The 26,250-nt window shown below is 42.9% G+C and overlaps 2 protein-coding genes across 6 annotated transcripts in view; both read right to left on the minus strand.

The window, feature by feature from the left end:
- Positions 1–1,442: 1,442 nt before the first annotated feature.
- On the minus strand, positions 1,443–9,643 carry KCNJ8 (potassium inwardly rectifying channel subfamily J member 8). Of its 3 annotated transcripts, none has more exons than XM_032986441.2 (3): positions 9,564–9,643; positions 8,008–8,454; positions 1,443–4,294 (listed from the first exon to the last, which is right to left on the minus strand). In XM_032986441.2, the coding sequence occupies exons 2-3, from the start codon at positions 8,370–8,372 to the stop codon at positions 3,394–3,396; spliced, it is 1,266 nt and encodes a 421-aa protein (XP_032842332.1). In that variant the 5' UTR covers positions 8,373–8,454; positions 9,564–9,643; the 3' UTR covers positions 1,443–3,393. The 3 variants fall into 3 exon arrangements, with proteins under 3 accessions (XP_032842332.1, XP_032842331.1, XP_032842330.1); XM_032986440.2 differs by lacking the exon at positions 9,564–9,643 and adding an exon at positions 8,926–9,136; XM_032986439.2 differs by lacking the exon at positions 9,564–9,643 and adding an exon at positions 8,712–9,136.
- Positions 9,644–21,090: 11,447 nt separating this feature from the next.
- The window catches only part of ABCC9 (ATP binding cassette subfamily C member 9), an 86,125-nt gene continuing 80,965 nt past the window's right edge, over positions 21,091–26,250 (minus strand). For 2 of the 3 annotated variants that reach the window (XM_042795483.1, XM_042795484.1), the window contains 3 exons: positions 25,434–25,567; positions 25,015–25,077; positions 21,091–22,816 (listed from right to left, as the gene is read on the minus strand). In XM_042795483.1, coding sequence (XP_042651417.1) covers positions 22,679–22,816; positions 25,015–25,077; positions 25,434–25,567 — 335 coding nt within the window. In that variant the 3' untranslated portion in view covers positions 21,091–22,678. Of the gene's footprint in view, positions 22,817–23,648; positions 23,829–25,014; positions 25,078–25,433; positions 25,568–26,250 lie in introns of all 3 variants that reach the window. The other variant, XM_042795485.1, reaches the window with a different exon arrangement.

A 26,250-nucleotide genomic window follows, 5' to 3' on the forward strand; every position in this document is an offset into this window, starting at 1 on the left:
CTGTAGACACCTGATCTACCCGCCCTGCTGAGGGCGCGCCCGTGCCAGGGTCCTGCCTCTGTCCCTGGCTCGCATCAGATGTTTCAAAAGAGAGTGCAAGAAATGCTGAAGGTGACAGCTACAGAGTAACCTGCCAAAAGGGAAAGTTTCATCCAAATCTCATTACTCAGAGGTTGGCTTCTACCCTGGAGCATTAAGCTTTATATCCCCTGTAAGCATTGTCTGTGTTTGTTTGCTCTCCGTGTTCCCACCACAAGTAACTCTGAATCTTCTGGGTGTCCAAAGAGAGGAGAAAGGGTCTCTCTGACATCTTTCTGTTTAAAATAAAGAAGTTCTTTAAGTTAAGGCTTGAAAGAAAGAATAAAGTGCAGTCCCAGGTATTGCACCTGTCCTGGAAGGACTTTAAAATCACTTTTCTACTTTTAGGAAATCATTTTGCTCCCCAGCAAAAAAAAACCTGGTAGGTTGTTCAAAGAACCAAAGCACACTAAATGCACAGAATAAGCTATGTTGATTAATGCAGTTCTAGTCACACCGTATTACAGGGGGATGGGAATGGTAAGGATACAAATGAGTGTGAAGGTACAGCAGTCAGATGATGCTTATACATTATTGCTTCTGATTTTCTGAATTATTATCAATAAGAGAGATGGACTGTTAAATGCCAGCATGAATTGTCAGTGGTATTTGGTGGAAATCTCAGCTGTCCTTCTTAACTTGTCAGTGTACTTTAAACACAGAAAACTTCAAATTTAAAATAAGGCCCCTTTCATCTGATAAAGTTGCCAGGGAGAATAAATAATTAAATGTATTAAACCATGGTGCTGACAGCTCATCTCCTCTTGGCAGGCACGATGCTGCAAAGCTGGGTCTGAAATCTGTCCTTCAGTGAGGAACGCATCTCCCAGCTCCAAAACCTCCCCACTGCTCTTCATGGCCAGCTGGGCAGCTTACCCTGACTGCTTCTGCTGCCAGCCTCTTCCAGGACTGCAAAACTTGCTCAAGAAAGGGTCTTTGCACTAAGGGATTTTCTTCAAGGAGCAGGAGCACAGCACATATGAACGTGACATTCATGAGACAATGTGTATCTGTTCAGCATCCTTGCATATGACTGAGGTGTCTTAGCATTATCTCAAAAATACCAATATCTCTACAATAGCCTTACAGGAAAAATAGTATATTAGGTGTAAAGCAGAGAGAGAGATGAGAGCAAAATAAGAATTGGGAGGAAGAATGTAGTTAAGGAGAAAATTATAAAATGGTTCTGGGTAGAAAAAATCTCAGCTGAAATACCGTGAGAATATTGAGATAATAAAAAGTTATTACTCAGAAGGACTGTGGAAAAGGCTGGGATACAAGAAAGACTAAGAGTATAGAAGAAAGAATGGAGAATACAAAGAAAAAAATGGAAAGAAAGAGGGAAAAATCAGAGACGGAAGAAATCATTATTGTCTCTTTTTTATTTTGTAGAAAATTTGCTTTTGTACAGCATCTGACTTAACCATATATCAAACAGACAGCCTCAAAGAAATTCACAGCCTTGGAAACACAGGCCAGAGACAAATTGTATATGCTTTGCTCCAACTCTTCTTGGAAGCTACAGATGTTCATTGTCTGGACACGCAATGGACAGATTAATATCTCCAGATGTTCACCATCCATCCTCCCAGAATATTAATGGGCAGGCCAGGGAATGAATGCTTTTAGCAGAAACATCAGTTTCCATTATTGCTTCAGATGAAGTATTTTGTCAGTGTTTATGTTCTGGAGAGCACCTGCTCCAAATGAAGGGAGCCTACACTAGAGAGCAATGCCCCTCCATGCCACCACCCAGCACCACACGAAGACTGCAAACCATCCATACAAGTGCTGATAGAGTGACTTCCAAAGAGAATGAGAGTCCAACATTGCTTCTGACTGTTTTACCCAATAGGAATAAGCAAATATCTAAAATTGCAAAAGTATCTAAGTGTTTGAGCGGCTCAGAGAGTCGGTACAAAGAAAGTACTTCTTTTGAGCCACAGACATAATAAGACAACTTTTGTAAGAAATTTGAACAGTAATTTGTCAATAATTGCACTTCTTATTTACAGATGAAAAAAGCATGCATCAATTTAGCACTACCAAATGTGATACAATTAGTCGTCATACATTTATTTATTCTTGTAAAAAACCTTGTGATGACATTTTTGGAAAGGCTCTTGATAACAAATGCCCATTTTAATTTGAAGAGAAAAGCTGCTTACCACCAATTATCAATGCCATATTATATAAAAACACAGGTGAGACTCTGCTGAAAAACAGTAGTCCAGCAGCAGCACCCAAGTCCCCCTGAAAATTATTCAGATAGTTTTGAAAATACTATCTTTAATATTATCGGCATGGTTCCCTCTAATTCCCATTCATGAATTCCCACTGGCAGAAAGTAACCTTTTGCTGAAGCAAGCAGACTTAATCCTATGAAAAATACTGTAAGTGAAGGAAGTACACCTGTTGCCTTCAGGGTATGAGTCTATAAGAGAAAACAAAACAGGATTTGGTCTTCCATGGATATGAAGACGATGTTAAAGAGGTGTGTGTTTTTTTCAGCTTGAATAATTTCAGTGTAGTGGATGCTCAGGTGGCAGCCAGGAGGACTTGAGTTTCTCAGCTTGGGCTACAGCTGCATTACACGTGCATGCTGTTGTGCAGTGGCGTGTCTCACCCAGAGAAGAGCAGTGCTCTGCAAGAGGCCGTGCCGTTGGGTTTCCTGCTGGTGCTGCCCAAAGCAGCATCTGTTTTCCTGTGCGATGGTCAGGTCACTTCAGCTGATCATAATTTGCTCTCAAAATGCCTTCATCATAAAGCAACAGAAAGAAAAGGTCTGGAAAACTCCAGTGAAATCATTGAGGAATTTAGCTACTCCTTTCAAAAGAACAAGGAAATCACCCCAAAAGATTGATATCCAAATATCTTGCACAAAATCTGTGAGAGCTGTTGTATGCAGCAGTTTTGAAAAAAACACTCTCTTCTGCCTGCAGGTGGGTAACCCACTTATGTAGAAAAAACCACACATTTGTGACAGCCAGCAGAAGTAAGAAAGAGACCCTTGATAGGAAAAAATGATTTAAAAAATTAGCATGCCATTAAAACAAGTATAAATACACATTATATTACATGAGTGAACTGTGTTTTCTTTAGTGTACGTGACATTTTTTATTAATTCATACACTAAGTGCTAGAGTGTTTCCTAATGCCATTAGGTGGTGCTTTCAATAAGTAATAGAATAAATAGTTCTTGCATGGTTCTTTTCTGCATCGTGTTCTCATTTTCTTAAGTAAAAGAAGATTTGAACAAAACACCACGGATGACTCCTCCTTCTGAAGCTCACTGACCTCGCACAAAGCTGTGTATCACGTTTCTGAAGCACTCTGGCTCCCCTCGGGTGTGATAAACTGCACTTTGGGCACAATGAGGGAGGGATTGGTTCTCCGCATGGAGTTACTCCTCCGAATGGAGTTGTTTCTCCTCATGGAGTTGCGTTTCCGCAGGGAGTTTTGGTGGGACAGCTCGCTCTTCTGCAGGGTCTGGATGAGAATGGATGGCTTCTCATCGAGCTCTCGAGCGCTGCAACGTGGTGCCGCCACCTTGATGGTATTGCCAAACTTTGAGTAGTCGACTGCATACACACCTTCCTCCTCGGTGACAATGGGCACAAAGCGGTGACCCCATAGGATCTCCTCTGCTATATAGGAGGTTCTTGCCTGTGTCGTGATGCCAGTTGTTTCTACGACTCCTTCAAGTATCACGATGAGCTCCAGGTCCTGGAGTGCCAGGTCAGCAGCGGAGATATCGTAAAGAGGACTCCGCTTGTCTATGACATGACAAATGATTAAGGGAGCCACGAGGAAAATATTGTTGCTTTCAATGGGATTATCCACAGGGATATCTACTTGGTGAATGGGTATGACTTCTCCTTCAGGGGTCGTAGTCTTTCTCACGACCTGGATTCTCACTGAGGCGCTAATGATCATGCTCTTCCTCAGGTCTCCCACTCGAAACATGAAGCAAAGTTTGCCATTTCGAACTGCAATGACTGCCTGACGGCTGAAAATCAAGGTCTCAGCCCGCCTGTGAGCTTGTGCAGTTTTCATGAATATGCAGCCCAGCATGACAGCATTGATGATCAGACCCACAATGTTCTGCAGGATCAAGACCGTGATGGCCAAGGGACATTCCTCTGTCATCATCCTGCCCCCAAAACCAATGGTCACCTGAACTTCAATGGAGAAGAGGAAAGCAGAGGTGAAAGACCTGGAGAAGAAGATTGTACAAAGTTAACTCTAAGGACATCCAACACAAATTGAGAAGCTGGAACTATACTTTCTAGAAACAAACTTAAGGACCTTTTTGTACAGTTCTGGTACACTTAAGCCTTCTGTTAACACTAGCAAAAGCACTGAATGCTCAGTGACTATGTTTTTGTATGATTGGTGCAGTATCTGGTAGTGACAGGGAAGACCTCAGAGCCTGAGCTCCTAAAAGACCATCTGTAACACTAGACCCTGAGAAGCTCACTAGATCCTCTGTTCAGGGACACATGCTGCCCACTGTGTTAGTTGACAGTGCTGTAACAGCTGGGCTTTCCACCTTCTCCATCCCTGGAAGCTCTTGGTGGAGAGCAGTGTTTTTTGTCAATAGTGAGCAATCGGTGGGCACACCGAGATTCTTCCACCAGCCTGTGCAGGGAAAGGAAATGGGGAAAATTGCAGCATTTCACTCATACTACCTGAGTCATGACCCCCTTTAGCAGGATTCCCTGGAGGGGAAAGGGGGTGCTCCTGGATTTGTGACACTTCCCAAACCCTTGCTTGCCTTTGTGACTGAGCCTGTAGGACCAGGCTGCAGAGAGAGGCCAGTGGCCTCCAGGGTCCCCTCTGCACATCCTGGCAGGAGGACAAGGCTGTGACCTAGGGTTTGGGTTTAGCTCACTGCTGTGGCAAGACTAGCTGGAAAATTTCAACACAGAAGTGGGTTGTACAAGTGTGGGTTAAATTAAATGTCCCTCATATGCTATAGTGCTGGACATCAGATGATGCTGTCCACAAAATTTCCAAAATACATTATTTATAGTAGTCTACAATGTCATATCCTCAGTATATACCAGGGTCTTTAATTTCCTTTTATAAACAGATAATCCTTCACCAAAGTCTCTTATGTCTCAAATCAGTACCTTGGGGTTTATCTGGTAGACTTGCAGCACATTGAGTCTCATATGAACCAAGATCATAGTCACCCTTTTAACACAGTGCAATCTACCAACATCTGAAGAATCGCCATGCTCAGCATGTCTTTATCTATGGAAAATATGTCCTGCCCATGAAGATAGTTCTAAACCATTAATTAGATTTGGTTTGGTTTTAACTTAATCTGCTTTTAAATAAATTTTCATTTTTTTTCCTAACCATACTTTCACGGGGTCATGAGGAGACATTAAAATAGCATAGGCAATAACAGTGATAATTTTCTGTAGAATGAGAAAGTTCATCTTTCAGAAAACCATCCAGTCTCTGCAGAAATACCTTTGAAAAAACTTTGTCTTTTTTTTTGTTTTTTATATATATTTAAACTTTGGCAGATTTACTTGTATTGAGGGGTTTATTTTTGCATTTCACTTGAAAGAAATCAAGGACGAAGGAGTCAATTAATAGAATCCACTGAATGATATCTTATGTTCATGAATATTTAGTTACATGCAGAATGAAGATTCTAGTTTAAACTTAATTCATCTTAACTCAACTTAAAGCTCTGTGGAGTAAATATTCTGATCTCCCTTAACAGTACTCCTTCTTAAAAAAAAAGAAAAGAAAAAAAAGAGAAGAAAATTCACTGTTTTATGGTGGAAGCAACTGAAGCAGCAAGTTTGTACAGCATTTTGACGAGGTGAAGAGGGAGTCAGAAACTCCAAATCACACTGTTCCCAGGTCCTTCCCCTTAGGGCTGTGTAACAGTTCACCTCTTTGGATAACGTTTGCTTTCTGTGGACAAGATCTGTGAGACTGAGAAATTTCTGCAGTACTTTGAAAAATTAAAGTGCTGTGCATGTTCTAGGCACTGGTTAAAATTTCCAAACCCCTCTTTCCCATAAATCTGTAATGACACCTACCCAAGAAAGCTCTCCTGAAATACCTGTAGGTTAGAAAATATTTGCCATTATCTTGGCATACATAGCACTGCAATATTAAATATATTTTACATCCAGCAACTCACCGTTCTTAAAAATGTCAGCAATCATATTACTGTTGCACGATTTTGTCCAAAGCGGTAGCCAGATTTAACAAGATGAAGTATTTCACTAGGAAGGGAAAAGGTTTTGCATGGCTTGGACGCAGACACTTGAGCAGCTGTTGGCTGAACTCACCCCAAGCACTCGCAACAGGGACCGATGTGTGTTCTTTCTCATGGGCTACACCAGAACATTACACCGATTCATTTGCTCTGCTTTGTCACACCCCTCCGGGCTGTCCTTGCAGGGCAGGTCAGCAGCCACCCTGGAAGAGCCGTGGCCGTGGGGCTGCCGCAGCCGGTGCTGTGGGGAGGGAGCGAGGGGCAGGAGCCCCATGGGGTGCACCAAGACGAGGGGGCCACTAACCAGGAGAGGGGATGTCCCTCCAGATGGCTCTGAAGAGCCAGCGGGGTGTAGCTGCTCACTAATTTGGGTTGGACAAATCCCACAAATCCCAGAAACGCCAGGGGTGGCACCCCAGTGGGTGCAAACTGGGTCACGACGTCTCATTTCAGAGGCAACTGCTTGTGGCCAGTTATTGGAAAAGGAGTAAGACAGCAACCCCTCCTCTCTGTCCCAACTCTCCAGCCTAATGAAGGTTATCTTGGAAAAATCCCCATTTCCTTTCATTTCGAAAATCCCAATTTAGCAAAAAGGTGACAAAACAAAGGGAGAATGAAATCTCTGCTCCCTCATGAGTCAGATACAATGACCCTTCAGACTTGGTGAGGTGTCTCAAAACTATGTGCAGGAGAAAGAAGAAAAGGGAAGGGGATACTCCAGTGTCTCAGTGGACCTTGCAGCACCCTCCTCCCTGCCCCAGTCCCTCACAGCACTGCAATGTGTAAAGGCAGCTGATCTGCTGGGGCAGTCTGGTGGTAACAAATCAGGATTTTTCTGCTTAAAAACCTAGTGCTATAGTAAGAGATTTTACTGATGAGATATTGAAGCAATCTTATTGCTTACCCCACCTCCAGTTAACAAACACTCTTCTGTGCATGTGTGTGTCAGTTTATCAGCGCCTTGAAAATTGCCATGGCTTTGGGGATGAAGAGTAAAATACTTTAACAGGTGACATTTAATCTAGTAGTCCCTTAAGCCTTCACTGTCTGACACATCATGCACTGTGTAAACTGTTCCTCTGTCAAACTGCTGGCTGATGGCTTCACCAAGGTATTTTGAAGTACCCCATATTTAGCTGTTGCAATGAGAGTCATCTTGAAAGACATCTAGTTTTGCCCTAAGCAGCACTCTTCTTGCTAGCCCTTCCTGACACCCATGGCTGGTGCCCTGCCTGACACCCATGGCGTGGTACCCTGACTCTCAGGCACTGCTTTTGGGGTGCCCCCCTTTCACTGGCGCAGCGAGTGGCTCGCACCACGCTGGGGATGCTCCCGCTGCCGTAGACAACGTTACAATACATATAACACATACCCACTCTTGTAGCAGGCTCTTATCTCGACAGGCAAGGTATGTTACCCACAGAGTGTGGAGACACATGAAAAGCAGCAGGTCTCCCTCTCTCTCAGATCCTGTAAGGAATCAAAGAAATCTACAGTACAGTATTTTCCAAGCCCAGAAGGCTTGCTGAATTTACGTAGTCTAGAGGAAAAGACTGCACTTTTCAACTGTCTCAACCAAACACAATGGATCATGTAAACCCAAAGCTGCATTTTAGGCATTGGCAGGACAGCAAGCAGCTCTGTTCCCCCCTTTCTTTATCCCACCGGCCGTACTTTACCTGACACACGTCACACATGGTGTCCACTTTGTGCTGTTCGTAGTGCTTTCGGTGCTGGGGTCCATGTCGCCATGGGCAAAAGCCACCAGCCACCACATCATGGCAAAGAGCAGCCAGCTGCACAGGAAGGACATCGTAAAGATGACCAGCGTGTGACGCCACTTCAGGTCCACCAAGGTGGTGAAAATGTCTTGCAGGAATCGCCCCTGCTCACGGATGTTCTTGTGTGCCAGGTTGCATGCCCCGTTCTTGGCGATGAAGCGGGCTTTGCGTGGCCGGTCTCGGATGCGCGGCTTGCGCAGGTTCTCGGCAGCGATCCGCGCCAACACATACTCTTCAGGGATGATACTCTTCCGAGCCAACATCTTCCTGCCACCATAGTCCGCTCAGCGAGATGCGAAATGGGGGGTGGTCCCTCTAGAGCGTCTCCGCAGGGCTCCCTCTACCCTGCAAAAAGAGAGAACCTCGTCAGATTTGTCACCGATGCGCTACAGCAAGAAGCACCAATTAGGTACCCCCTGCCAACAACCATGACATTAAATGCCACTTATTCTGCAGTGCCCTCGCTCTTTCAGACCATCATTTTTATATGAGCAGTTGGTATCTGCTCAGAACAGGAACGAAAGATGCTATTTTGGAACTCGTTGAAGGAAGGGAGGCTGCAGAACAGTCTTGCAAACTTGGTGTAAAGTAACAGGACATACGACAGGTCGGTTCCTCAAGGCTGTTTCTCCAGGAGATAGCAGTGCCCAGGTGGGTACAGGGACACGGAGCACTAAGTTATTCGCATCCTTCGGGACTTGAGGAATCAGACTCCCCTGGTCTGAACCAAGGCTAGTCTGCGGAGAGACCGAGGAGACTCATTTCTTACGGCGACAGCCCGGCCGGGCGGCCAGGAGCCCTGCCGAAAGCCCCTACCCGGTCCCCCGAAAGCATCACAAGAAGGAGCCGAGCCGGGGGTGCGGGACGCAGGGAACGACACTCCGAGGAGCGGGCGGTCGCATTTCCCCTTCGCAACTCTCCTTCCTTTCCGGGATCAGGCGGGGAAACCCGCCCTTTATTCCCAAACTTTGTCCCCAGACGGGTGACAGAACAAACCCGCGGAAAGCCCGGCTCCCCCGCAGCTCCCCGCCGGCTGGCCCGTCCCACCGGGGGGAGGGCAGGAGCTGCCTGACCCCCCCCGCCGCTTCGCAGGGACCCCCCCCGGCCCGGCACGGGGCTCAACCGTCCCGCGTCCCGCCACCCCTAAGACCCCCCCCCCCCACACACATCCCTCCCACCGGCTCCGCCTCACCGCCCCCAGACCCCGCCACCCCCCCACACTCCCCCCCCCCCGCCACTTACTGCAGCGCGGCGGGGCGGGGCGGGGCGGGGGGGAGCGCAGCCCGGCGCGGCTGGGTGCGGAGCGGTGCGGAGCGGTGCGGAGCGGTGCGGGGCACGGACACGCACACGCTTCCACTCGCGGGAGCGGTGCCTGCGGCAGGTCGATGGGGTGTTTTGGGATGGGTCCGGCCAATTTAGCGGAGGGGCAGGGTGCTGACGCTGTTTGCTTGTACCTGCTCTGTAGGGAGCCGGCTCTGCCTGGGTATGCCCGCTCGTTTCCGCTGGTAAGCCACGAAGTTGTGCCTTTTTCGCTTTATCTTGCATCGAATCTCGCTGAGACAGCCTACAGGCAGAAAGCGAAGCATGTGCGTAAGTGTTTGGAGGACCAAAGCCAGAATCTCATGGCCTTTGCTGCTTTTGACAAACTTAATTACCTGTTTCTGCAAGAAAAGAAAAAAAGACATTCCTTTTTTATGGGTGGCAATTCTTGTTGGGCACAGAGTCAGGCCTGGTGTAATGGGCATTGGCAGATGGGTATTTGCATATGGGATGGGTATAGGAGAAATTACGCACAATGGCAAAAAACAAACAGCAAAATTGCAGAAGTAATTTATTTTTCCCATAGGTCAAGGTTTACAGTTTTGGCTCTTGTGTTTAATGGAAACTTGCATTCTTGGAAATTGCAGCTTTTTTTCCGAAGTCTTAGGGTTTGCAGTAAGAAGAATAAACAGTACATCATCTTTATGAAAAGATCTAAATTTAGATTTGAATAAAGCAAAGTGCACAGATTTCATTGTGTCAGATTAACTCCCCCATGTCCAAGGAATGTGTGTGTGTACAGTAGGGAGGTTTCTAAACTGTTCTGTGTATCACTCATGCGAATGACCTATACGGTATAAAACTTATACAGAACAAAATACCTTAATTCTCTCTGTAAACTAGAGAAACACTTGACAGTCCTGCTGCCATCAGGAAAGTTTTAAGGGTATTCATGCTTGGAAAAATTGAGAAGGTGCATTTGACAGGCAGTGTAATCCTCAGCTTGAAGACATCCACCCTGTTGAACACATGCACGTGCTCAGCTTTAAGTAGATGAGTGATTGCTGGAAACTTTTCCAGCACTATTCTTTTCTAATACTACATAGTCAGAAAAGAGACAGGCGCAGAGGCCTTGACATACTAGGCAATCAGCTAAACTTTTGTCTATGAAATAAACTTTAGGCAGATGAGCAGCACCAGTCTGGTCTAAATCAATTACCTTTAGATTCTAACCAGCAGGATCAGTGCCGTTGTGCCAGCTGTGGCACTCTGTGGCCTGGGCTTGGATCTCTCGGGATGTTACTCTGCTACAAGTGGGGTACCTGAGGCTGGTCTTGGTGGGCCGACTCATTTGTTTCATGCAGCTTCCAAAAGTGCATCTCGCTTGGGTGTAACTATTGAAAATAACTGATTTAATACACATGAAAAAAAAGATTCCATTTTCCTTTTTTTCTTTTCTTTATCTTTTTCTTCTTCCTTTCTCCCTTTTAGCTCCTCTGAAATATTTGTTCCATGCCGGGGCTAGAAACAAGATTGGTGTTCCCCAGTATAGCAGCTGGCTGCATCTCAAAGAACTGCACAGGAACCCCCCTCCTTTTTCATGACACCCTTGAATTGTATTAGTTTGCTCCTGACACAAATTTAATCATGTCACGTGCTAACTTGCACGGTTTCCAAGTTACTGAAATCCACAGCTTTATAAACAGGGACACAGAAGCACCAAGAAATGTCACTTTTTATTTCCTTGCTACCTTAGAGCATAACCCACCACGGCAGTTGTATTCAGCCTCAGCCCCTCCTCGCTCTGCCAGGGACCCCTCAGGTGCCGCTGTGCTCCTCACCCCATGTCTCCTGGCAGTCCCTGGGACTGTGTGACACAAAATTAGTGTGTGGATTAGCAGCTGGCTTGGCAAAATGGAACCAAATCATCTTTGGGGGCAGGTAGGAGGAAGGAGGGACTTTCCTCAAGCTGGTCAGGTGGAATAAAAACTGCTGCCAGCTCTGGTGCTGTCAGAGACCCCTACGACCTCTCAGCCCCACTTGTTCCCCGCTAAGGTGCTGGAGGTTTCCTCCCCCTCAGTTGGGCACTGTGCAGAGGCTGGATTTTTTGGAGCTGAGGTAGGAAGGGGTCCCACCAAACATGCACAAATAGTCTTGTCACAATCCCAGTGTGACTAAACAGAAGTTATTGATTGTTTTACATGTCATGATACATTGGAAGGAAAGTGCTCATAAAATCCCATCTTCCCATCTCTGCCTGTTCAATACTGAAAGACCTTCCCCCTCACAGGAGGGGATGCCTTCTTCCTCTCTTACACTTGAGATTAGCTTCATGGAAGCCTGCTGGCCATGACCACTGGGATGTGAAGATCAGGAGCACCAGGACTATTCCCTTTTCATGGTTAAACATTACGAGACATGGATTTGAGCACAGCATCCACTTCCCCAAGTTACAGTGTATGAATATGCTCTGGAGAGTGACATCTACTAAAAATGTTCCCCTTTGCCCTTTTAAATACTTGTTTGGTTGCCACATGCACATTTTAGTCTGAGATTTAAGTAATAGCTGGGAAAATCTCCCAAAATGTCTCCTAACCCATTTTGTAAGGAACATAGTGTCTGAGTGCTGTGAACACAGCCTTTTCAGGCAAAAAATTATCAGAATTGATGGCAGGTTTGAGTCCAGTTTTGTTACAGCCCTTCATGCTTCTCCTTTCTTGCTGTTTCATTTCCCCTCCTCCCACAAGAGTTACTGATATTATGGTAAATATCACTTTACAATTATGCCTATCTAGAAGAGGATTAAATAATGTGCTTAGACATGAATCTGAAATTTCCACATTATAGCTGTGTCCAGCCCTTCCAGAAAATCCTGCTTTGTAATAAGTTTTGTTTGAAATTCTAATCTTAGCTTAGAGATAGGATGACTTTGCAGGCGTCCAGAGATGTCATGCACTCAGCACGAGGCTTCCACAAAGACACAAAGCTGATAAGCCATATTCAGATAGCATGGATAAACTCTTTCCCAGCTGAACTGGCAGTAGATCCATCAAACATGAAAGAGAAGAAACTGCAAACTAAGGGCGTCTGTTACCCTGAACCAGCTTTTTTTTCCCTGTTTCATGCAAGAGCAGTAGGACAAAAATAGTCTTTATCATCAAAATACATGTAACTTGTGCCCATCATCCAATATTACTAAGTTACACGGTGAAGTTTGTAGATGTTCTGTGGGTTTGCTGGCAGAGGGGTTATTTCCCATTAAAACTATCTGGTTCGGAAATGATACATCAGTCTTTTTTGACAAATCTGGTATTCTGACTTCTCTGTGCGTGTCAGGCAATGGGGCGCAGGCTGTTGACCCTCTGCAAAGCTAGAGATATGCTGGCAGTTCTGTAAATCTCTGTTTTGCTACTTCCAGTGCCGACAAATGGGGCCTGGTGCATTTGTCGTTGGGAGTTTAGTATTTTCTACTCCCCTGTGTGTAAGCCACCAGGTAGCAGATGAGGTGATATGTTGTGGTTTAGTTTCTGCAGTTCAGTGAGCTGATGGGCGCCGCTGGCCATGGCAGAGGTTTCCCTTACCTTTGTATCTGCTCCCTGCGAAGCATGGGGAAGAGAGACCCGCACGATTTTGGGTGAACCATCTTAACTGGCAGCAGCTATATCCGCTAGAGCATGTCATTAGCTCTTCAAGCAGATCTGAGCTTGTTATAGCTTGAACAGCATTAGGCTGACTTCAGACTATCGCTGCTCACAGCTGGCTCCATGGGCTTGGAGGGCAGTGATGCTCCAGCCAAACCTGCCCAGAGCTGGGCCCTTGCTGCTGCTTGCAGTGCAACACACACTCCCTGGCTGGCTCCCCTGGCCTCTCCTGGGAAGCAGTGCTGGGGCTCACCTGGTGTTGCAGAGGGTCAGCACAGGGGCCACCAGCATGCATCGGTGAGAGAGGGCACAGTCCTGGAGAAATGCATTCAGCCTCGCAGCATGAAAGATCAGGCAGGGAACTGGTTTGGGCTGGGGCTGCAGCCCCTGGCCTCCTGCACAGCTAGCAGTGTGGGGGGAGGAGGAGGGAGAGGAGAGGGAAGGTTATCACACCCAGATTACATGGCTCCTACAGTCATCTGATTTATGAAATCCAACATCTTTTAGCCTCTGTTTCCCTAACTCCACCTCTGCTCCAGGGACATGCATGAGCCAAGAAAGGGGTAGCTGAAAGAAATGCCTTGTGCTCTAGGGTATACCTTATATTCACTCTCTGCCATAAACCCTAGCCTCGTTTCCCTCTAGAGGTGACCACATCATATTAAATCCTTGCACAAAACCCAGCAAAATTTCTTGCAGCCCCACACAACTTTTCATTCTCCCTATCTTTGTCTTTAATTTTAGCTGTGTGTTTGTTTCTTCCCAGATCTCTCGTTTATAGTGCAGGCTGAAAACCAAAGGCTGCACTTTGCTGAGGCTCAGTGCTGCAGAGACTCAGCCTGCCACAACACCTCCATATCAGGAACACTGGTGCTGCTTTTACCCAGTCCACCTTTTGGGTCATAGTATCCCTGACCAGCAAAGCTAGGTAATCCTCTTGTTTTGCAGTTCACAGCAGATATTAGCTCCCACATACTTCAGTTTAAGCCTTAGCTTAAAGTACAGAAATACTGCACTGTCATATCTGGGACTTTACCCAGGTCAGTCTCTGCTACAGGGTGAGATGGCAATAGTCAAAGTGGTACAGCCTTTTTCTGATACCTGATGCTCTGAAGTACATCTGTCACGCTACCTACCCCTTCCTGGAGCAGGAGTTTCTTCTAAGGCTCTGTGAAGAGAACAGTTTGGGATTGTTTCTTTGCCTCCTCATGCCATAATTTTTGGAAAGGCTATAAATCAGTTTCTAGGTAGGCTGAATATGGTTACAATAAGTTTTTAGCTGTGTTGTTAATTCACTGAAGTGTTATTTCACTGGCTATTTCCCTGATAACTCTTTTCTGTGGAAAAACTGGCTGCTGACTGATCTATGATGATTCTCATTTCTGAGTGTATGGGCCAGACCAACCTCTGAATAGGCAGAGTAGAGATGTGAACTCTTTGCCTCCTCTAGCTGGTGGAAACGTGGATGCTCATATTACCATTCTTTGCCAATCTCTTATGATCAGTCATCAGATGGAGTCATCAAATGGCTTAAGTTCAGTGATGGATGAAACCACAGTGTAAGAGGACTTCCTACGAGCTCCTAATCTGCTGCACAGTGCCAAGGTGGCTCCCTGTACCTGGGCTGGAAAAGCTGGTGGGAAGCTTCAGTTCTGTACTTCACATCACCAGGGCATTGGGGAAAAGGTAAGTGAGGGTTTGGATTCCTTAGCATCTTCCTCTTGCAACCCCCCATTTTTTCCCCATAGGTCTACCCATAGCAGGGTACACTCTACACTCAAACCAGCAGTGCTCTCCAAATGCCTGAGCTGTTTCCAAACTCAAGAGAGTCTCAGAGCTAGGTCTGCTAACCTGCTTCTCAGCAAACAGACAGGACTCTGTACTTTCCTTGGTGTCATTGCCCTCTTCCCTCTGCTCAGTCTCATCTCAGATTTCCATACAACATTTGGATTTTAAGTCTAAAATTTCCTCACTAAATGATTTCCTCTAAGTATCTAATACCTGAATTTTAAAAAGCATCTTCCACTGCAATGTTGTTTCTCCAGTTCTTCCACAGCAGGGTTTACACATGTGTTGGATGGCATCTTTCCACTCACTAACCAGGCATAGCTTGGATGTGGAATGCCCAAAACATGGTCCAGAGACTGTTCTAAATGTGCAGAATGGACAAGGCAACCTTCTTTGGGGGGGGGGGGGTGGGGGGGGTGGGGCGGAATAGCTGTGGTTTTAGACACGTGGATGCTCTCACAGGAGGGCTGTGTCACTTTTCCCATTTTATTTAGCAGTGTGAGTAGAGCCTAAGAGCTGGCTCTAGGAACAGGTAAAGCTGCTTCTGGTGTCAAAGTGTGGGAGGCAACAAAACCTCATAAACTAAGAGAGGGTATGAACTCCTATTGCTGGGACAAATGATAGCTGCCACTTCTCCTTTTCTTCTGGTGGTATCTGGAGCAACAAAGCCATGTATTGAGAGTATCAAGGGCTCTTCATTCCATCTCCTTGTCCAAACTGTGCTTATTTCATTTGCGTAGCAGGACCAGAAGGCTTCTGGCTGGCTTCAGCCTCTGAAGAGTATAACAGAATTTTGTCTCTTCTTCTGAGAAGCCCAGAGCTGGCTCTGAGCACCATACCACCCACCGAAGGAGATTTTTCTTCTGATTTGTGATATGGATTTTTTTTGTATCTCCATCTTTGTGCTTCCAGGTCCCCTTTGCCTACAAGTGATTGGTATCACTGCTGGCTGCAGGGTGAGGGTTAAATTAAGATTATACCATTGATGGAAGATAGATGCCATCTCTTATTTTAAGATCATATCACAGAACAACTGGCAACTCCATTCCATCTGGTCTCAACACTGTGGTGAGACCTGGAGATGGCCCCAAACCTGAATGATTCAGCCGTGAAAATCCACAGAACTCAGAGCCTTTTAGAACCTCACGTTCCTGCCTCTGATGGAGAGGTCTAATGGTCATAGCTGGTATTGCTGAAGAAGTGAGGGCCTAATCTAGCTTGTGTGATAAAAACACATATAACCATTAGATATGAATATCTAACTTTCTGCTTTTCAAAGAATATGCTGCTTTGGGGCATCTGTAACTGTGATACTGAAGGGTGGTGGTTCTGGACCATGTCATTTACACTAAGCTGCATTAGTTCCTTAGTTACATGGTCAAATATTTTACTGGACATTTAAGTGATATTTATGGATGTAAGCTGGTACAGCCAGAAAATCCTGAAGTAAATTAAAGGGAGAGTTAAGAAATGTCATGGGAATAGCTATGAGACACTCTTATGGCCAGTGCTAGCTGGCACTGTTCATTACTTATTTATACCTTTTATCCAAAGGATGTATAACCATGTAATGTGTTTATATATCAAACAGACTAATATACATACATGGGAATGAATGCACTGGGCAGTGAAATGTGCAGCATGGTAACATGAGCTGAATGCTGCATTATTATATAGTAATTCATAGGATGAAAATCTCTATCTTCAATGAAAATGAAAGAAGGCATCTTGCACGTGGTGTGTGTCAATTATACCAAATGGAAACTACTTTTTAAAAGAAAATATCTATCTTAAATGACTGCTTGTTTATAGTCCTTTCAGAATGTGGCTTGTTATATTAGAGAAATAAACAGCTCCTGCCAGGAATGTCTGTTATGTTTGCATGGGTAGTGTCTAGCAGCAGACAGATGCTATCAATAGTGAATAATTAATAACTATGTAGTAAATAGATTAAGACTTTTATAAAAATCTCTGTTCTCTTTAAGGATCATATTTGGAAGCTTCTCTGAACTCCACGGCATCATACAAGCCAATACTCTAAGCTGTCCTGCCAAAACAGCATCAGCACATCGCTAATTTGTAAGAGTCAGAGAACTTCTGCCTCACAAAAATTTTTTGATAATTTGAAAACCTGATAATCTTTCCCCACAATTCCACACTGAGGTTGGTTCTGGTGGAGAAAAACCAGAGCAGTAAAAAAACAATGTGGAAATGATTGGGATGTTTGCATGGCAATGAAGAATTTGATTTACAGTTTTGTTTTCAGACTTTTTTTAGTACTCTCTTAGTTTTGCCTTTGAAAGGATTTATTTCCAAAGAAACTAAAGAGCTCTTCACATGCCATCATTGAATTAATATCAGATAATTTACATAACATATTTTGATTTTAAATTAGGCTTTCAAAAGATACTACTTGAGGGTATAAAATAGTAAATGTGCTGAATTAATTTTTGCTTTAAAACACATTTTATGGGAGAATCATTGCTCCAGAGAGATTTTAACAAGTATCACTGTGGTTTCACTACATATTTTAGAACTGATTTCTATTGGCAGTATCACACTGGGGATGCTGGGCCATAGTGCTTGCAACGGAAACACATTCCAACTTTTGCCATTAAATAATGGAAACATGATAATGAAAAGATGGGCCTTGTCCACAGTTTTTTAGGAAGTAGCTGTTTGCCTCAAATACATTATATCTCCATTTGTGATAAAATGCCTACATATCTTGTGTAAAATGTATGTGTGCTGTTTCCTTCAGCTTCTCATGACACGTTAGCAGAATGGTATGTAAACTCATCGGCATCTTTTCACAACAAAGCACAAGATCCCATTGCTTTATGAAGGAAAAATAATACAGTTAATTAAATCAAACTATTTATTGTATAAGAAGTTTGAAGAGACCTACTTGACGATCAAAATCGACATAATCTGTATTTTAAGAAAACATAATTCAATACAATTACTTTTTGCTGACAGAGGTTTTACATATAATGAAATGCCAAATCCTCTGGGCCATATTCACGTTGGTACTAATTGAATTTAGTGGAAGTGCATTAATTTATAGTCGAGGTGTTCTGCTAGTTTACACGAACCTAAAAGAGGCTCAGCCAAGCGCTTGAGAAGCTTTTTATAATATGTTCTTTTGGCTGAATGGTGCAATGAGGCTGAAATTTATAAACAACTGAAATACCTCTTTTGCATATCAATTTGCCTAACAAACCAATAATCTCTCCCTGCAGATTTTGCCTTGCTTATGCCTCTGGTTTATCAGAGCTATCCCGAACTTCTATAGGGAAGTTTCCTGCCTTGCAGGAAATGCGGGCAGATCAGTGCATCCTCTTCTGTTAATACATGGCTGAAAATCCCACTGATTGTCTATTGCTACCACTCAGGGTCTCCCTGAGGCTATAAAGTTAGCAATCAAAAAGGCAGACATCTAGTTCAAGCTCACTGCCTGGACTCCTGCAGATGTGGTTGAGAGACAGGCACCTCCGGTGGGCTATTGACTGATTTGACGTGAACATTTGCCTGGTATTGAAAAAAGCATTCTTTTGTTCTTAGAAACTGCTCTTCTGAGCAGAAAGGAGATGAACCTTGAGTTGCTTGTACCATAAGCTTCTTTAGAATAAAAGATTGCATGTGTGTTTTTGTGTATAAGCACACACACAAAACAGACAACATGTTGTGTATCAACTAGAAAAATTATTCAGGTGGTTTTAAGAACTCTTCATAATGAAACAAAGGGAGTATGAACAGTTAGTTATAAGGGACTCTTTAAAATAACATATAATATTGATCTAAAACAAGTTTGAAGTTACAAAAAAGCAGCACACTCAGACAGCTCAGCATTAGGAATCCTCACAGCCACTGACTTGATTTATTTCCTTAAAAAAAAAAAAAAAAAAAAAAGGCAAATTTCCTATTTGGTAACTGTATTGTTTGAAATGTCAAGTCCAAATAATTGTCATGTTCCCAAACTCCCTGAAGCATAAATAACAATTAGCAGAACACAAGTGGTTCAGGCAAAGCTACTCTTAAGGAGATTCCCATTGTCTTTCAAGCTGCAATTGCCTGGAAAACAACAAAATAATTCACCTTAGATGAATCCCAGCATCCACTGTTCTGATGCAGATCCCCAGCAAAGTGAATAGATGGAGGAATCTGTTTTAACCACTGGATCTCGAGGAGGGAAAAGCCTTCCCCTTGCTACCTGTCAACAGTGTTGCTTTATGGCAGAGGCTTGTGGACCTGCTTCAAGAACTACTTAAAACCCCTATAGTGCATTTCCCAGCACAATTAAGCTTTGACTCAGTAATAAACACAAAGGTTGTATGGGATATTTCTAGTTTAGAAGAATCATTAATGAGCAGCTAACTGTTTTGAGTTTGTCGAGAGGCCACATAGAGGAAGGGAGCAATCTCATCCACACCAGCCATTAGACCTGGCTCAAGGAGTGGGAAAGATAACCCACTGGTTGGAAGTTAAAGGTTGAGAAGCACTGCTGTGGCTCCACAAGCAGTTGCACAAGCAGCTTCAGTACTGAAAGGGGGCTACAGGAAAGATGGGGAGGGACTCTTTGTCAGGCAGTGTAATGATAAGATGAAGGGTAATGGTTTTAAACTGAAAGAGGGTAGATTTAGATTAGATGTAAAGAAGAAATTCTTTACTGTGGGGGTGGTGAGGCACTGGCCCAGGGTGCCCAGAGCAGCTGTGGCTGCCCCCTCCCTGGAAGGGTTCAAGGCCAGGTTGGACGGGGCTGGGAGCCCCCTGGGCTGGGGGAAGGGGGCCCTGCCCAGGGCAGGGGGGTTCAAGCTAGATGGTCTTTAAGGTCCCTTCCAACCCAAACCATTCTGTGATCGGCAACAAGGGATCTTACTCCCTCTATTTTGCTTCTTCTGTCACAGAAAAACGTAACAGAAAAAGAAATTCAGATGAGATGAGAACCATAATTTAGGATCTCTCATAGAGATGACTTTCCTGTCTATAGTTAAAAGAAACATACACATGGTCAGTGTTTGCATTCAAAGGTCATTTGGAAAAGGAAGAACTTAATAGTTCTAGAGCATAATATCACAATAATGAAAGCTTGCTTAATGCTTGGAAAAAAAAACAAGCAACCCCCAAACATGATGACATTAGATTAACTGTCCGCCTGAAGAGGACAGAGCTATGTCAGAGAGAAAATGGAGCAGAGGGTATAGACCTAAATCAGGAAGGAGTGGGAGGCCACAGGCAGAATAAGGATCATTCAGGGATACAAGCAGGAGCCTCAAGGAGGGTATGATATAAGGAGACAGTGAAGAAAAATAAGCAAGGAGGCTGTGGCAAGAGAATAAGGGCTGATTGGCAGAAGAAGCAGTGTGACAAGCCAAAGAAGCAAAATCTTCAGGGTGACATTTCCTTTACCATGTATGTGCCACAGCCTAAGGAAACTGCTTCTAAAGAGTACACATTTAAGACCTTTACATGAAATTAAAAGAAATTTGCTTCAAAGACTTTGTCCCTTCAGCACCCTTCTTAGTAACAAAACAGCTGTGTGACTGTTGGGAATACCCTCCTCCATTAGAGGAAAACACAAAAAAAGCAAACTTCAGCCTAAGCCCTTGGTGAATATATAACATATGCACAGTGGCTATAACGTGAGGAGATCTGGTATGTCTATAGCAGCTGGTTTATGTTTGCTATCTCTCTTGGGATTTGTGTAGGTCAAATAGGATTAATTGCTTCAGGAATCAGATTGTGCTTTTAAACCTGCTAGGCAGCTGTGGGATATGCTGCAATGATCATACAGTGATCATGACCATAGTTAACGTAATACTAGGGCCAATATTTTTGCACACCTCCCTCAAAATGAATGAAGCATGCTGGTAAGTTTTTCTCATCCCATAATATATTTTCTTTTCTACATGTTTAAACAGCAGTGTTAAGTTCTACAGCTCTGGAGGGATGGATGAGCAAAGAACATGCTTCTTACACCTGTAATGGCTCTGGGACAAATGTAAGAGGAAAGAGGAACTAATTATTGGCCCCTTTTAAGTACTACAGACCCACGGCAGCCATTTAATGTAGTGGAAACTGGGATCTCACTGAAATAGTTGGCACCACTTAAAAGAAATCGGGATTGCACTGTCATCAAAGATATGCAGATAAACAGAGTTATTTGTGCTTCATCTTCACATTGACTGAGTCTGACAGCAATGAATCCAATTAGCTTTTCACTAAAGAGAATGAAATTAAATCAACATTGATTTTGGCCTTTTGGCTCTGAAATTTGTGTAACAACATGCACTTCCGCTGTAAACATCTGCTTTATTTTTTAATTTTCTTTGTACGACAAAGGTCAACACAGAGAATTAATCCAGAAAAGAGCAAAAATTTTTCACAGCAGTAGACAAGGAAATCACAGAAGTACTTCCCCTCATAAAATGTTCAAGACAGTTTTTTTGTTTAGTTGCATCACACAGCTTTTATTTCTACTAGTCAAGATGGAAAAAAAAAAAAAAAAAAAAAGATAAACCACTGTATCATTTTTACACTACCAGACTAAGTGTAATCCCAGTTTTAAGTCCTACAACTTCTCCAAAATTCATGGTTTTTCTTTTTGCCAGGTACTGTGCCTTATGTTCTTTTAATTATATTAGAAATAGGTTTAAGTGCACCTAAATCTTATAACAATAGATGAATGGGAATCACATTGAATACTGCTAGTGAAGCTGATGTCTCAAGCTGTGCCTGTGGAAGTGTGTCTGTAAAACTCTTGGAAGTTTACTGTCCATTGTGCAGTTGTCATGGTTCAGAATCTAGCCATATGCGTTAGTCAGGTGCAAGCAACCTTTTCAAAGCTGTATGATATAAGCATGTATTTAAATTCACCTAAATTATTGAAGATACAGTAGTAATTTGAAAATCATACATTCTTGGACTAGATCTGATGTAGAGATATGCCAGAAATGTGTAAAGGAAAACAAAGGTTACCTCAGGATAAAAAATAATGTGAAGGACTAAAGACATACAAAACAATTAGTGGTTGGCTAATTACATGTGATTTTAAGTAGAATATTTCAGTGGACATGTTTAAAAAATTGGCTAAAATCAAGTTTATAAATTCAGATTAATACAAATTCTTAAGATATTATACAAAATTCATCTATAAGCCTATCAAAGCATACATAATTATAGGATGATTTGCATATTTGATTGAAAAAAGTCTGAAGAACAAATATGGACTTGGGAACGGACTGTGGGGCTAAGCCATCATTGCACTGAAAAATAGTACTGTGACAACTATAGTGTGCTAACTAATGTGAAGGACAGGAAGAATTTCCTGATTTCCGATTAAATTCCTTTCCCGCATTCACTGCTCCTCCACTACAACTTGAAGAGTAAAGTTTATGCCTTTGGAATGCAGCAGGTTGCCCCCAGTGTTATGGGTTTGGATTTGGGGTTTTTTTAATTTTTCCCCTCTGGGGACAGAATGCTTCTGGGGATCTCTCATTTCCTTGACAAACTGCACGATTTGATTTCCGGCTCCAGCAAAACATATGCAGTTTAGAAAATCAGTCCATACTTCTGCTCCAATAAAAGAAAATAAAGTCATTTAAAAGTCTAAGGAAAATGCCAAATTCCCAGGAAATAAAAACTTCTGCCTCTGTGTGTGCATGTACATGTATGTGTGTGAAGTTTAGTAGCTTTTGAATGAAGTGACATTTTTATTGTTTTGAGGCATATGTATGTTGCAATAGGTTTTATTATTCTGGAATATGGAGGTGTGAAGAAAGAAACTCTAAAAAAAAAAACATACGAGTGATGTTACATTGAATAGAAAATATTTGCATTTCATTTGTTTAAAAATAAGCTATTAAAATGCATCATGCAATTCACATGTCAGCCCGGACAAACGAAGCAAAGATGCCATCTTCTTGAGAAAGTAGGTTCTCAGGCGTATCATATTCTAAAATGTTTCCTCGCTTCATGACAATGACCAGGTCTGCAGTTAGGATGGTGTGAACCCGATGCTGCCATAAAGAAAAGCAGACAGAAGTTTTCATTATGATAAGTCCCACTTCAGTTTATTAACGGGCCTAATGCAAAGCATTCCCATTTGGTGAAAGGCACAGACCTTGTTTACGGTGGTATCTGGATTAGGTCCTTGTACTAGATCTTTAATGTGAAGAGATCTCCAATTACTTTACAGCCTCTGCCACCAAGCCTGAAAATACTTAAGAATTCACTTCACTTTTGGTCCACCAATTGCCACTCTGGACAGCACAGCTGTAGGAATAAATCCTACAGCATCACTGAAATACATCTTCCCCTTTAGGAAATATGCGTGAGAAACACCCTGGGTATGCCTGCACTGTCAGGTGTTTTATCATTTTAGAATCCTGCATCTCTCGTTGGTCTCTGTACCCTGACGGACTACTCTGCATCTATCTTAGGGCACTCCTGGGCTGTCTCCTTCTGTAAATGGATTCACTCCCTCTGAGTTTAAATTTGAGTGTGCTACAGGCAATAGTTTAGCCCCATAGGCAACAGGAATCAAACCAGGCCAAGTTTGATTTCAATGCTGTATGAATACAGTCAGTCAGGTATAGACAGGACAAACTGTGATATTTCACTATATAGACTGAAGGTCAGGGATTACTTTATGGGGTGGATTCCTTTGACACGATAGATTCAATGTTAGCTGCATGTCTAAGCTTTTAGTCAAATTTGATTAGCATAAATAGTCATGAAATGAAACAAACCCAGAAAACACACAGTAAACACCTTCTTTCACGGTCATGTCAGAAACTGTGCAGTAGAAAGGAAGCAGAGCGAAAGGATAGTAGAGGTAAAAATAACTACCAAAGAGCCAGGAGTCTTGTGAATAGTGTGGCCTGAGAGAGTCTACTTGTGAGTCTTCACCAAAGTGGTGAACAGGCCATCCTCTTTGAGGAGTAAGTTTGAGGCAGTGTCACATTCAACTAGAAAGCCCTCGGAAAAGACTAGGACAATATTGGCATCCAAGATGTGAGATACGCGATGCTGGAAAAAAGAAAAGAAAAACAGGTGGGTGAAGGAAGGATCAGCCATGAATGAAAAGAGGAAGGAAATTAAGCCAACTCTGTGAGGAAAGCTAAATATTACCGTGTGCTATTTGGCTTGAGACATCAACTTTGGAAAGTCAAAGCAAGAGAAAAGTGAGATTCCAGTCAGAAGGACAACACTGAAAATTTGAATGGCAAGTAACTGAAGGAGAATATGCTTACCACTAGCATCTTCAGCATTTACATGTCCAAGAACCTTAGAGCCTATTGTAAATGAGCTAGGTTAAGTGGTTTGCCTGACACAAACTAGTCACTGACAGACTTGAAACCAGAGTCCAGGAGGCATAATTCTAATCTGTAACCACAGGACTGGATTCCAGACAAAGCAGATGAAACAGCTGTTAAAACATCTATTTATCTTGTGGATGAAACATCTGTTTGTTGAGTAAGCCTGTTGTCTCAAGGTGGAACTATTCTTAATGGTATCCACCCTATGTTGTGCATGTGTATGCATGCATATGTATGCATGTACATGTGCATATCTTCAGAGTTACATGGAATTTTTGGGCACTGGAAATTGTAGGAAAACAGGAAAAAATATCCTAAAGCCTTAGTTAAACAGGTATTTACTTTTGAGCAATTTCCATTGACTCCAATTTTTAAAATCTTTATCATAAACCCAACTTTTTTATTCTGAAAGAGAGAAAAGAGAACCCAATTTGAGAAACCACACCAAAAAGATTTTGAAATCTCGTATCTTTCATTAAATTTGTGCCATGGTTGTAGACACTATAAATGCATAGATTTCAGAGGCAAAATTCAAATACAGATTTTGATGCAACATTCAATAATGGTTTAACCTACAAGTTTGGTTTCAATTTTTTAGAGAGAATGAGTTCAAATTTTCTCAGAGACAGTGTAGATGCTGAAGTTCCCTGTAAAGTCCTTCTTCAGACCTAAGTGTTTTAGTTTGGCCTATTTGATGGCAAGATAGCATTTACTGCAAAATTTCATGTTGATAGCATGTGTCTTGACTTGTTCTAGTATCTGAGAATATTCTGACTTTGTGTTTTAGTTTTATTTTGTGATGTTTTTAGTTTTATATAGTGATGTTTAACTGGTGAAAGGCAAGATAACTGCCCGAGGAATGAAGAAGGAGAGCATTTGCTGGCATCAATACTTACTGCTATTGTTACAACTGTGCGGTCTGCAAAAGCAGTCATCACAACCTTCTGCAAGATGTTTTCCTATCAAAGGAAAAGGTTTACTTCAGTTATTTCATCCTTCAACATTTTAATTCATGTGTCTTCAAGCACATAAGAGAGAGGATCATATTCCATACTATCGCTGATCTGCACACCAGGTTCTCAGTAATTAAATGCCACACCTGTGAAAGCATGGACTTTCTAAAAATTTCATTTTGTCTTTTTTCCCCTCACCATAGGCATCAATCCCCAACACACACCAACAGCAATGGCTGAAACCAAACACAAGAGAAAAGCAAAAAAGCTGAGAGTATTTTCCTGCTAAAGAGATCTCATGGCTGACGTTTAGGGGAGATGCCTCTTCTCTGAGTAGATATGGTGCTAATTGCTGTACTCACTGTGGCCATGTCAATAGATGCTGTGGCTTCATCCATGATGAGAATGCTACTCTTGCGGACAAATGCTCGGGCCAGACAGAAGAGCTGCCTTTGCCCCACACTGAAGTTCTCTCCTCCTTCTGTGACCATTGCATCTGTAATAGAATCAGTTACTTTGAATGCCACCCCACTGAAATGCTGTACATTTGTACAGTCATGACCCAGTGATTTTGAGTGGGCACTGTGAAAGGTCTGTTTGTGCACTGTTCCAGGGTCAAGCAAAATCCCTGTAAAAGACAATAAGCATGATCTTGACTGAACACTGGAATGGAGTGATACCAAGACAAATGAGCACAGCTTCTTGGGGAAGGAACAATATATCATTAAACAAATAGTTGTCACAAATAGTTAGCAAATCTGGTAGGCTGCAGGATAATATCTTCGTAATATGAAATACATTTAATACGGAAGGAAATATGTGAGTTTCCTTCATGAACCAGATCTGAAATGATAAGGAAAACACTCTGCCAGTGTTCGAGACAAGAGCTACAGCTCTGCTGGCAGAGCCAGATTCTGCTGAAGGAACAAATGTAAAACTGCTCTTTTTAAACTCTTTGCTGACTAGTCACCCCACTGTGATTCTGAGGTGTTGCAGGATTTTTCTGCAATGAGTGGAAGACCAGACTGTTCTTCAGCTTTTTAGTAAGAATATTCTCTCTAGCATAGAGACAGAATATTCATTAGATGCCTGTCAAATCCTACATGATGGTTCAGAGTGTAAAGATCCATGTATCTGTTTATATGCGCGCATGCTCATACATGCAAAATTTTATTACTG

This window comes from Tyto alba, unplaced genomic scaffold, assembly GCF_018691265.1.
Source record: "Tyto alba isolate M040663 unplaced genomic scaffold, T.alba_DEE_v4.0 Super-Scaffold_21, whole genome shotgun sequence".
Lineage (NCBI taxonomy): Eukaryota > Metazoa > Chordata > Aves > Strigiformes > Tytonidae > Tyto > Tyto alba.